The sequence below is a fragment of the Peromyscus leucopus genome, chromosome 4, assembly GCF_004664715.2.
Source record: "Peromyscus leucopus breed LL Stock chromosome 4, UCI_PerLeu_2.1, whole genome shotgun sequence".
Taxonomy (NCBI): domain Eukaryota; kingdom Metazoa; phylum Chordata; class Mammalia; order Rodentia; family Cricetidae; genus Peromyscus; species Peromyscus leucopus.
This window is the reverse complement of record NC_051066.1, coordinates 39,210,381-39,224,441: the sequence shown is the minus strand read 5'-3', so window position 1 is coordinate 39,224,441 and position 14,061 is coordinate 39,210,381. Positions and strand designations below refer to the sequence as shown.

At 38.2% G+C, this 14,061-nt stretch overlaps 1 protein-coding gene across 14 annotated transcripts in view; it reads right to left on the bottom strand.

Moving 5' to 3' along the window:
• The window catches only part of Slc4a10 (solute carrier family 4 member 10), a 270,855-nt gene that overhangs the window by 124,601 nt on the left and 132,193 nt on the right, over positions 1-14,061 (bottom strand). For all 14 annotated transcript variants that reach the window (XM_028865674.2, XM_028865529.2, XM_028865911.2 and 11 more), the window contains exon 4: positions 6,438-6,576. In XM_028865674.2, the coding sequence (XP_028721507.1) occupies positions 6,438-6,576 (139 nt within the window). The remainder of the gene's footprint in view (positions 1-6,437; positions 6,577-14,061) is intronic.

Here is a 14,061-nt window from a genome sequence, read left to right as displayed (position 1 = left end):
CCCCTCAACTGAAGAATGGGTAAAGAAAATGTGGTACATATACACAATGGGGTACTACTCAGCAGAGAAAAACAATGACATCATGAGGTTTGCAGGCAAATAGATGGAACTAGAAAATATCAACTTGAGTGAGGTAACCCAGACTCAGAAGGACAAACATGGTATGTACTCATTTATAAATGGATACTAGATGTAAAGCAAAGGATAACCAGACTGCAACTCACAGCTCCAGGGAGGCTAGCTAGTAAAGGCGACCCTAGGAAAGACACAGGGACTGCCCAGCAATGGAGAAATAGATGAGATCTACATGAGCATACTGAAGAGAGGGGGGTAATGGAGGGCAATGGTTTGGGAAAAGAGAGCTTAGGGGAGCAGGAGGCCCTAGCTGGATCAGAGTGGGAAAAGAAGGAAGGAGATACCATGATGAATGAAGGCTCCATAGGAATGGGAAGACGCAGAGCACTGGAGAGGTCCCCGGAAGTCTTCAAAGATTACTCCACTATAGACTACTGGCAATGGTCGAGAGAGTGACTGAGTAATTGGATGACTGGACACCCTAACTGTCATGATAGGACCGTTATCCAGTGACTCATGGAATCAGTGCAGAGATCCATGGCCAAGCCCCAGGCAGAGCCCCAGGTGTGGTGGTATTGTGTTCCCCAAAATATTGTGTACCTTAATAAACTTATCTGGGGTCAGAGAACAGAAAAGCCACTAGTTAGGCAATGATAGCACATGCCTTTAATCCTAGCATTCCAGAGGCAGAAATCCATCTGGGATCTGTGAATTCAAGGCCACATTGGAAACAGCCAGGCATGGTGATTCACGCCTTTAATCCCAGAAAGCGAGCCTTTAATCCTAGGGAGTGATGGTAGAAAGCAGGAAGGTATATAAGGCGTGAGGACCAGAAACTAGAAGCATTTGGCTGGTTAAGCATTTGGCTGGTTAAGCTTCAGGCTTTGAAGCAGCACAGTTCAGCTGAGATCCATGTGGATGAGGACTCAGAGGCTTCTAGTCTGAGGAAACAAGACCAGCTAAGGAACTGGTAAGGTGAGGTAACTGTGGCTTATTCTGTCCCTCTGACCATCCAGCATTTCACCCCAATAACTGGCCTCGGGTTTGATTTTATTAATAAGAACTTTTAAGATTCATGCTACACCCAGGTGTCCAATTGACGAGAGAGAAGGGATTATATGAGCAAGAGATGTTGAGACCATGAGTAGAAAAAGTTCAGAGACAACTAGCCAAACCAGTGGAAACGCATGAACTGTGAACCAATAGCTGAGGAGCCCCCATGGTACTCAACTAGGCCCTCTGAATAAGTGAGAAAGTTGTTTAGCTTGAATTGTTTATGGGAGGCCCAAGAAATGGGATCAGAACCTGTCCCTAGTTGAAGAGCCCACTTTTTGGAACCTAGTGCGTATGCTGAGACACTTTGCTCAGCCTTGGTGCAGGGAGAAGGGGATTGGATCTGCCTCAACTAAATGTACCAGACTCTGCTGACTCCCCAGGGGAGACCTTACCTTGGAGGAGGTGGGAATGGGGGGTGGGATAGGTAGGAAGGCTGGGGGGGGGAGGAGGGAGGACAGGAGAATCCGTGGATGATATGTAAAATGAATAGAAAATCTCTTAATAAAAAAAAGAAAATCTTCCCTTTGCAACAGATGAAGACCACTACAGAAACCACAGCTAGTCACAATCCAGAGTTTGTGGAGCCCAGTCCCTGTGGCTACACCTACCAAACCCTTCTACACCTAGGGCTCAGCAAACACTGTGGAAGAAGAGTGGGAAAGGTTGTAAGAGCCAGAGAATCAGGGAGTTTTCTGTGAGATTATATCTCCTAGTGACATCAGAAGCTACACCCATACAGTCTCACTAACACGACTAGCCAAACATGATCTGAATGTGGATGCCACCAATAAAAATGCCAAAGTAAAATGGGAAAAGCCCACAAGGCCTCAACCCTATATGAATAACTGCAGGTAACCAAGAAATGATGAGAGAGGAAGAAATAAATAGTCTTTTCCAAGGAAGAATACAACGAGTGGTTATCCAATAACAAATGGTCATTCCTGAAAACATATATACATAAAAATACTTATAACATTCTATAGACTGAGCATGTTATATGTAGGAATATATGAGTATATACATATATACATGCAATAAATTACTGAAAAAAGGTACTGAATTTGAAAGAGCAAGAAAGGGTATATGGGAGGGTTTGGAGTAGTGGTTTTCAACCTGTGGACTACAACTCCTTTGCGGGTCACATATCAGATATTTATATTATGATTCATAACAATAACAAAATTACAGTTGTGAAGTAGCAATTAAAATAATTTTATGGTGGGGGGGGTCACCACAACATGGGGAACTGTGTTAAAAGGTCACAGCATTAGGAAGGCTGAGAACCACTGGTTTGGAGGGAAGAAAGGGAAGAACAAAATGTTGTAATTATATTATAATCTCAAAACTTAAAAAATAAATCTCAAAAAGGAGTGCTTCTTAGCAATAAATTAGAGACTTGCTTTAACGAATTCACAGTATAGTGATCTCATCCCCCACTCCTCCTTTCCTGCCAACCAGGAACATCTGTTTCCTGTAGCCAGTAGAGAAGAGCTGCTTCGATCCTTAAACAGGGATGTGTGCACTTTTGTTCCATTATCAACGTTTTAAACACAAAGAGCTAGAGTTATACCACAGTATTGTAGAGATGGTCTTATATTGCTTTTCTTTTACCAAATAAAGATGAGCAAATATATCATGTATTTTTGAAAATTCAGAATTGTTGTTGTTGTTTCATTTTGTTTTATTTTTTAATGTTGCTTTGTTTTGTTTTGAGGCTATTTTCATTATATAGCCTTAGTTTGCCTGAAACTTGCCATATAGACCACATTGGCCTCAAACTCACAGAGATCAGCTACTACAGCCTATAATGTAAGGAGTACACCACCAACTCCAGCTCACCTTGTTGTTTTTGATGCAGTTGGAAAGAAGTGAGTTTTATTAATTTATGAAAAAGTTTTCTATAAAGACAGTAACAACGGAAGAACACACCATCAATTTAAATCACTCAAACAAAAAAAATAGTAAAATAAAAAAACTGACATAAAGAAGCAATAGTTCATAGGGAAAAATAAAACATACATAACATGTAAAACTCACTAATAAGAATTAAAATAATAATATGTTTTATATGTGAAATAGAAAAATAGCCTGAGTAGTTAGGATCAATGATTTGGGGAAAATAAGCATGTATATACTATTGGTGGATGGTTAAATTTCTCAAATTTACAATAGTAATTTTGTAATAGCTATCACAGCATGAGAAAAAATGTCCTCTTTCTTTAGTACATAAAATTCTACCGTTAAAATTCATCCTACATAAATAATTACAATATAGTGCTAAAAAATATGTGTAAATGATCATTACAACAATTTTATTGGGAAAAGAAACAACATGAACATCTAGCCAGCTTGGCTAAATAATTTCAGCCTTTCAGTTTAATGCAATTCCATAATTTAAAAGAGAGTATAAAATTTATATGGCCAATATAGGAAACATTATAAGTATATGAAATGAAAAACAAGGTAAACAGTGTATGATATAAGTTGAAAAGGGGGAAAACATGCACATTAAATTGTTTTGGAAGATTCACAAAGGAGTTTTAGTAGTGATACCCCTTGAAGAAGGCAGAAAACATTAAGATAGAGAAACAATTTTGTCTACTATTTCATACTTTTGAGTCTTCAAATATTGGCAGTTTGCTTTTTGCTTGGTTGCTTGTTGGTTTGTTATGTTAACAGGGATTGCCTAGAAGAAAATCTTTTTTTTTCCTTTAAATTACTTCAGTATAGCCAGGTATGGTGGTGCACACCTTTAATCTCAGCACCTGGGAGGCAGAGACAGGCGGATCTCTAAGTTTAAGGCTAGCCTGATCTACAAAATGACTTCCAGGATAGCCAGGAATACACAAAGAAACCCTGTCTCAAAAAATAAACTACTTCAATGATTTTTAAATAAAATGATCTATATAAACTATTCAAAAATATATCCAATAAGTATTAAATGGGCCAATATTGTTCAATATATTCATTATCATTCATTCATCAATAACATGGTTGAACATTAAACACTAACTCTGTTGAACAGAGTTAAGGCAAACTAGTACAGCTTCAAGTTTAATATTCAGTGAAGTGCAATTGGTTTCCCAAGCTGTTTCAGCATGCGGCTCCTACGGAGGACACTCCACACCAAAAACAGTCTGATTAGAGCTGTCTCACCATGTGAAGAAGATTAACAAAGCAATAATCCTGTATTAGTTGTGTACTCAAAGCACATCCTCTCCCTCTGCTGACCATGCCAACCCCTCTACTTTTCTGCTTGAACAACTCCAAACTCATCCATCAAGAGTCAGTTTAGGAAGGATAAGCTCAGCTCTATGGTAAATCTCTTTATAGCTTTTCAAGAATCATTACTTTCAGTTTTTCAGATTAATATAATTACATCATTTCCTCCCTCTTTTTCTTAGTTACTGTTCTGTTGCTGTAAAGGGATGCAATCATCAAGGAAACTCTTATAAATGAAACCATTTAATTGGGGGCTTGCTTGGAGTTTTAGAGGCTTAGTCATGATCATGATGCCAGAAAGCAGACAGGCATGGTGCTAGAGCAGTAGCTGAGAGCTTCACATCCTGATCCACAGACAGCAGGCAGATAGTGAGACACTAGGCCTAGTGTGGCTTTTGAAGACTCAAAGCCTTCCATAGTGGCACGTCTCCTCCAACAAGGCCACACCACATTTCCACTAACTGGACACTAAACATTCATATACATGAGCTTACTGGGGCACAAGTCTCATCCAAACTATCACACTTTTTTTTTTTCTTCCAGACCCTCCTAAACATCCCTTCTTGTTCACTTTCAAACTCATGGCCTCTTTTTTAATAATTGTTGTTACATTCATTGTAAGTAACATTATACATACTGATTAGCTTGTATTATATTGATGTACTTAGGAATATATATATACACGTGTGTGTGTGTGTGTGTGTGTGTGTGTGTGTAGGGTAGAATGCAGAGAGGGAAGGGAGGACATGGGAAGAGATGGAATGGAAAAAGGGAGAGGTGAATATGATGTAAATACAATGTAAATACCCATGAATGAAAATCTCAAAATACATTAAATTAAAAAGTAAAAAAAAAAAAAAGTGTCAGCTCAGGAATCATTCATACTGTGTAGCTATGCTGACCCATTCTCTGTTACCCTTGTGGTAAATGTTCTTGCTATCAAGAATGTGGTCTTCAAATAAAAAACATTTGACATGTCATCAAATGAAAGCTTGATAACGAAATGAATCATTACAGTAATTTTTGTTGAAAAAAAAAAACAACCCTAAATTTCTATCAGTATTAGCTAGATTAAAGTTCAGTTAAGTAGCAACGAGGTAATTTAAAACATTGCATGAATTTATGTTATTGATACAAAAATGCAGAACTTGAGACTCTATGCCTAATGCATACAAAATCTACATTTTTAGCTAGACCTCAGGTGAGTCATGGTCATATAAAAATCTGGAAAGCAGCAGACTAAGGGCAACCCTAGGTTTTCCCAGTTACTATGCATACCTTGGTCACAGAATTCATTATGCAACATTTACAACTATGTCCTTGTGTCTAAACTAGACTGTGAGATTACTGAAAGCAAGATCTAATGCTTTTGCTGCTGCTGTCTTATACTATTTGATACTCCATAAATGATTAATAAATAAATGAATTAAGTGTAAATGAACACAATGAATGAAAGGCATAAAATTTAATTCATGATTTTTATAGTAATTCATCAGTTATATGGCACTACCAAAATATTAATTACAAGTGATTGACAAAGTAACTTTTAAGAAGACATTTTTTTAAAACATTCAATTTAATGTGTTCTTATCCTAGAAAAACAACATAAGATTTTTTTCCTTACCAAACACTACATGAAGTTGAGGACTATAACTAAAGCCTCTTTTCATGTTCATTCCTTATTTTTTAAAAAGCCCCACGGTGAAATTATCACATGATATCACCAGTTTAAGTGTAAGTTAGTAGCTGAAAAAATAGAAGCAAATTACTTTTGATTTCCATTGTCGTGTTGACGGTACACAAATCATGTTACTGTTTATCTTTAAGACTGCAGCTGTAGCTTACTCAACATGACTGTTAAATTACTCTTTTCAGATGTCATTCTGACCCATATACCATTATAGGATCTGCCTAGGCCAGATGAGCAAACTCAGAAAGCTGCAAAAGCCCTAGATGTTTGCAGAATCATTGCACTGGGACTCTATTCTTTTAATGACCTAATTTATATGGACTCTATTCTTTTAATGACTATATATATATATATATATATATAAAAATACAAACTCCTCAACCCAAATTTTTACCTGGCTGTCTCCCGCCATTCTGCATCTTCCCCTTCACGCCAGCAAATTTCATCCAGTTCTGTGAAAAGGTCATGAGGAATGTGCTCCTCGTCATCATCCTCAGTTCCAAGAATAAACTGCACCCGCTGTGATGGGGTATCTATGAAAAAAATCATACAGAAGGACATGAGTTTATCATAGTTACAAGCTTTAAATACCCCAGTTGATACCTTTGACACAACCTCAATCCCACACCCCTTGTTTTCCTCATCTGAGTATTCAACTAATCTTAACAGAATACTGTCTAACATAATTTGGCACCACAAATATATTGTATATACATAGAAAGCCTGTGTAGGAAGAAACAAAATTGTCTATGTCATAGATGACTTTATTTATCTACAAAGAAAATATCCCATGAAACCTAAAAAGAACAAAAAAAAAAAAACTAGAGATACACATAGCAGGTTACAGGCTATACACTAGAATATGCAATTTCACAATAAAATGACAATGGCTTCAACATATTAAATATTTAGGCATAAATTAATGGAAACAAATACAAAGCCTTATTATATAGACCTCACAAGATCAATGATACAAACTAAATATGTGTTAAGGATATTTTTTTAAAAAACCTTGAAACCAATAGGGTTTCATAAGAATGTAAGGAGGAAGAGAGAAAGACAGAATTGATAGACATGCATACAGAGGTCTTAGTATGGGATTAATGGGTCATTATGAGAAACTAAAGTAAACATAAATAGGCAGTGCTTGAATTGCCTGAATTAGGTAAGACTATTAAAGAAAGAATGAAAGACCCAATCACAGCACAGCTCATGAAGCTGAGGGATATGGTAGTTGGGATCAGTGCAAAGGAAGCAAAGAAACTTAGGAAAACAACTATCCATCCCTCCTAGAGACAAAGGCTACATTACTTGAGGCGAAGTGAGGGGCCCAGTATTTGAAATACTGGCTTATACAAGCCATTAATGACGCTTGGTTATCTCCTTCTGAAATTCTCATGAAGATCAGACACCAGAATATGATAGAGACAAGCATTAGCAAAGAGACTAAGCATTAGAGAAGCAGAGTTGGTGCTCAATTCAAGAGGAAAGGCATATATTACTGAATAAAATAGGTATGCAAGAGACAGTGTTTGGTGCCTATGTCAAGAGCAAAGGCAGGCATTACTGAGGAACCAGAATATGAAAAGGCTGTGTTTGATGCCCTGTTCACTGGGCTAAATAAAAATGAATTCATAGGAGAGTTAAGAAAAAGGTTGATTCATCAGAGATCTTAGAAGTAATATAATCTTTATGCAGTGGGAGAGGTTGTAGATCACCTAAAGTGGCACATCAGTCAGATTCATGAGGTGCTAAAGCACTCAGCAGATGTTAAGGGGAAAGAAAAACAACAACAACAGCCCACTAGAAAGAAACTGTGACAAGATATGTGCCTGGTAAGGTTCTCAGGCAGAAAATTAACAGAAAGCCAAAGCATTCCATTCGTGAGTTTCTGGAAGGCTTTAAACTCTCAGCAAATGTTCATTGAAGAAAGGATTAAGAGGTGAAGGGCTTATTCTTCCAGAGGATGGAGTGTGAACTGTACTGAGGATGAAATGTTTTGTCCAGCCTGTGGCCTTTTCAGAATCCAGGTGCTGCTGATGCGAAAACAAAGGACACAGTGCTGGTCCAGAGCCTATCATAGCTCAGAAGCAGATTCCAGTAGCAGCCATGGTGGGCTAAAAACAGCCCTTACTCCTGAGCCAAGCCAAGAAGCACAAGCCAGCCCTCCCAAGACTGCATGGAAAATGCACAGGACAAGGTGCTCATGTGGAGCACCATAGGATGAGGAGGCTATATGGCTCACAGGGAATGTCAGTGTATATGCCTGCTGTATTGCTCTTTTGTCTAACTATGTGACTATACGGGGCCTCCCAAACATCCCTTAACTGGCACTGTCTTGCTCGTAAGGGATGAGAGTGGCATTCAGAGAACTTGCCCAACCTTGGTGAAAAGTTGCATAATGCTAACCCTTAAGGGTCTCACAGGTTTGTAAAAGCATCTGAAAGAGCAGTAAAGACTACAGGGAAAGAATTTATACAAAGGAATCTTGCATCATTTAAAAGGAGTCAAAGGTTGTTAGGTGGAAACCTTATACATCTCTATGATTCTAGAACAGTAAACTGGGAAGAAACAGACACTGTTGGCAGTGTCTAGTAAAGTTATATTACAATGGATGCATAGTGGTTTAAATGAGAAATATCCCCCATAGGCTCACGTATTTGAAAACTTGGTCCGTGGGATGGTGCTATTTAGGGAAGTTGTAGAAACTTTAGGATGTGGAGCCCTAATGGACAATGAAATTCACTGTGGGTGAGTTTTGAGCACAACCTCACCTACTTCAAGATTGCACTCGACGCTGTGTATGTGCTTTGGAAATGTGAGTGTGCTGCCTTCTGCTCTGGTCCCCTGCTGCTATTCCACCCATACCATTATGAGCTCACCCCTGGACTTTTAAGTAAAGATACAGTTTTCTCTTATAAGTCAAACACCATACCTCACAGTAGGCATGCCTTAACACTGGTATGTTCCTAATAGCTCTAAAACATTTTTCCATTCACTATTTCTAATAATTTCAGTTTACTTCTCATTTATAACTTGGGTGTCTACAATACTACTCTTCCATCCCCAAAAATTCAATTACTATCTAAATGAGACTTAAACTTGAGAATTTTTAGTGTTTCCCCTAAAAAAGCATCAAGATGAGTCACTATATACCTTATACCTCCAAAGTACAAATCACAAGGTAAACAAGAACTAACAACCTCATACTCAAGAATAAAGAGGACTGGAGAGTGTGAAATAGAATAGCAAGTATTCAAAAGACTTCGCTGTGGTGGTATTGTGTTCCCCAAAATATTGTGTACTCTAATAAATTTATCTGGGGTCAGAGAACAGACAGCCACTAAATACAAAGGCTAGAAAATGGTGGCACTCACACCTTTAATCCTAGCATTCCAGAGGTAGAAATCCCTCTGGATCTCTGTGAGTTCAAGGCCACATTGGAAATAGCCAAGCATGGTGACACACACCTTTAATCCCAGAAAGCCAGCCTTTAATCCCAGGGAGTGGTGGTAGAAAACAGAAAGATATATAAGGCGTGAGGACCAGAAACTAGAAGATTTTGGCTGGTTAAGCATTTGGCTGGTTAAGCATGTGGCTGGTTAAGCTTCAGGGTTTTGAGCAGTAATTCAGCTGAGACCCATTCTGGATGAGGACTCAGAGGCCTCTAGTCTGAGGAGACAAGACCAGCTGAGGATCCGGCGAGGTGAGATAGTTGTGGCTTGTTCTGTCTCTCTGATCTACCAGCATTGACCCCGATAACTGGCCTCGGGTTTGATTTTATCAATAAGAATTTTTAAGATTCCTGCTACACTTCGCTAAGACACAATAATAATAACAATAGCATAGAAAATAGCAATTTCCTAAATGAGTGTAATCGATTTAATGGAGACCATTTACTTGGGTTCAAAATAACACATGCCTTCTTGTCTCTGGCTTTTAATTCTATAAAATAAAAATGATTTTATGGGTATTATGCTGTATTCATCAAAGTCTTTTCATGACCATCCAGCAATATTTTAATATCTTTAAAAGGGAGTTGAGTTTTGTTCCAATAGAAATTCAAAATGTGTTGTCCAGTGCCTGTTTTTCAATCAATTGGAAGTAGATACTTTAAAGTTGTTTTATATATATATATATATAAATATATATATATAAAGAAATTATATATATATAAAGAAAGAAAGAAAAGAAAGAAAATATATATATATAAAGAAATTTCTCTTAGTTATTATAAATATTTCTTAAAAGACTGGTATTTATTGATTTTGGGGTAGCTTCTGAAATCATAGGCTACTGAACATAAATTTCAGCCAAGAATTTTATAAAATAAGTTTATAGCAAAATATAGCAAATAAGTTTATAGCATAAACTAGATATAGAATATAGTATAAGAAAGATTAAGAATTTGTGTTTGGGGCTGGAGAGATGGCTCAGTGGTTAAGAGCACCGACTGCCCTTCCAGAGGTCCTGAGTTCAATTCCCAGGTCCTGAGCTCAATTCCCAGCAACCACATGGTGGCTCACAACCACTTGTAATGAGACTGGTACCCTTTTCTGGCCTGCAGGGACACATGCAAGCAGAGCACTGTATACATAATAAATAAATAAATCTTTAAAAAAAAAGAATCTGTGTTTATATTTATTTACTAAAACACACAGTGGAAGTAAAAATGACAACATGGAGAAATTTGTCTAAAGAATCATATCTTATCCTCTGACTAATCTTTTATGGAATCTGGAGACACACCATTAAGAGAATTAAAGCATGGATCCAGGGTTCTCCCTGGCCCTTTCATTTTTGTCTCTACAGATTTACTCTTTGTCGTACTGTAGCCTGCCTTAGGAACCCATTCTCCCAACATACTTCCATTTCCTGGGGACTCTGCTACTTGGTGGGGACCGGGTTTAGCTCTTTCCAAAAGACATTATCAGCCTTCTCTTCTAGTACATTTCCATTTCTTTGTGTTAGCCACCAATACACAGAAACACTTTCTTCCAGCGTGGCCCCCACCCCCCCCCCCCCGTGGCTGGACTGGACTGGGACTCAAAAGTCAGTGACCCAACAGCCACCACACTTGCCTGGTATCCAGAGACTGGTAACAGCATCCAAAGACTGGAACACTCACCCAACAAGAAAAAGACCAATAGCAACACCAAGAGATACCTCAAACATTCTAACTCTAGATGCCTAGACACCAGTGCAAAAACACAAATGTGAAGAGTCAAGACGGTATGCCTCCAACAGAAGCCAGGAACCCTATTGTAGTAGGCCCTGAGAAATGCAATATAGCTAAATCTCAAGACAAGGACTACAAAATAGCAATTATGAATTTGTTGTAGGACCCATAAAAGGCTATGAATAAATGCCTTAATAAACGCAATAATGAAAACAATTCAAGATACAAAAGCAGAATTTAACAAAGAAATAGAATCACTAAATAAATATCCCAAACTGAAATAAAACTGAACACAAAAACTATAGGATGTCAACATTAACCTCAGAGCCTTGCTAACGGATCACACAACATGGAAGAGAGAATCTCAAGTTTGAAGGCAAAGTAGAAGACATATAGCTCAGTCAAAGAGAATGTTAAATCTAGAACATCCTTGCATAAAACATCCAGCAAATCAAGGACACTATGAAAATACCAAATCTACAAGTAATAAGGATAGAATCAGAAAAAGAAACCCAGGTCAAAGGCACATATGTTTTTTTTAACAAAACGACAGAAGAAAATTTTGCTAATCTAAAGGAGTTGCCGATAAAGGTACAAGAAAGCATACAGAATACCAAATAAATGGGACCAGAAAAGAAATTCCCTATGACATATAACAATCAAAATACTAAACAAAGAAAGGATATTAAAAGCTGCAAAAGAAAAATATCCAGTGCTTGGTTGTGGATCACTGTATCTGCTTCCATCTGTTACTGGATGTAGATTCTCTGATGACAATTAGGGTAGTCACTAATCTGATTATAGGGGAAAGTAAGTACAGGCACCCTCTCCATTATTGCTAGGAGTCTTAGTTGGTGTCATTCTTGTGGATTCCTTGGATTGTTGACCCCTCAAAGAAGGCTTTATCTTCTCTGAGGAGTGGATAGGGGGTAGGACTGGGGAGGTGGGAGATGGGAGAAAGGAAGGGAGGAGGAACTGGGATTGGTATGTAAAATAAAAAAAAAACTTTGTTTTAAAGAAATACAGAAAGAAAAAAAAATCAAGCAATATATAAAATAAAGACCGATGTGATAACACATGACTTCTCAACGGAGACTCTGAAAGCCAGAAGGGCCTCAATGGATACAAGCTTTAAGGGACCAGAGATGCTAGACTAGACTACTACACTCAGCAAAATTATAAATCACAATCAACAGAGAAAGAAAATAATTCACAAGAAAATCAATTTTATGAAATTTCTATCTAGTAATCCAGCTCTACAGAAGGTTCTAGAAAGAAAATGTCAGTCTGAAGAGGTTAGCCATACCCAAAAAGATACAAAATAGATAATACCAGAATGGTAAATCAAAAGAGGATAAAAAGACACAACATAACAAGAAAATAACAGGAATCAATAAACACTGCTCATTGATAACTCTCAATACTAATAGTTTCAATTTCCCAATAAAAAGACATAGACTAACAGATTGGATTGGAAAGTGGGATCCATCTTTCTGCTGCATCCTAGAAATACACCTCACCATCAAGGATATATATCAACTTAGGATAAAAGGGTGGAGAAAGATATTCTAAACACATGGACCCAAGAAACAAGTAGATACAGCCATTTTAGTATGTGGTAGACTTCAAACTAAGACTAAACAGAAGTGCTATGAAAGAATACTATACACTTATAAAAGGAAAAATCCACCAAGAGGATAATGTAATTCTGAAAATTTATGAAACAATCACAAGGGCACCCAAATTCATGAAAGAAACACTACTACAGCTAAACATACATTTCGACACTCACACGATGATAAGGGGTTACTTTGATACCCCACTCACCAATAGACAGATCACCAAGACAAAAACTAAACAGAGAAATTCTGGAGTTAAGTAACATCATAAATCAAATAGACCTCCAGACATGTATTTTATCCAAACACAAAAAAAAATATTCTTTCTTCTTAGCAGTTCATGGAACTTCCTCCAAAACTGATCACATACTTGGACACAAAGCAAGTCTCAGTTGTAAAATCACAATCTGCATCCTATCTAACCATCAAGGATTAAAGCTGGATCTCAACAACAGAAATAACAGAAAGTATACAAACTCATGGAAACTGAACAACTACTACTGAATGAAATGTGGGTCAATTAGACTCCCGGAGCTCCACCTGGGGCCTAGCCATGGATCTCTGCATCCAGATTCCTCAGTCCTTGGATGGGGTTTCTGGCATGACTATTAGGGTGTTTGGCCATCCCATCGCCAGAGTAGGTCAGTTCTGGCTGTCTTTCTACCATTGCCAGTAGTCTATGGTGGGGGTATCTTTGTGGATTTCTGTGGGCCTCTCTAGCACTTTGTTTCTTCCTTTTCTCATGTATTGAGAATTGTTGAAACCAAGGTTGGATAAAGCACAGGGACAAATAGCCAAACGAATGGAAACACATGAACTATGAACCAAGGGCTGAGGTGAGGGGCCCCCAACTGGATCAGGCCCTCTGAATGGGTGAGACAGTTGATTGGCTTGATCTGTTTGGGAGGCATCCAGGCAGTGGTACCAGATCCTGTGCTCATTGCATGAGTTGGCTGTTTGAAACCTGGGGCTTATGCAGGGACACTTGGCTCAGTCTGGGAGGAGGGGACTGAACCTGCCTGGACTGAGTCTTCCAGGTGGATCTCAGTCCTTGGGGGAGGTTTTGTCCTGGAGGAGGTGGGAATGGGGAGTGGCCTGGGGGGAAGAGGAGGGAGGCAGGAGGGGGAGAACAAGGGAATCCGTGACTGATATGTAGAACTGAATGGTATTGTAAAATAAAATAAAAGGGAAAAAAAGCAAAAAAAAAAAAAAAAAAAAAA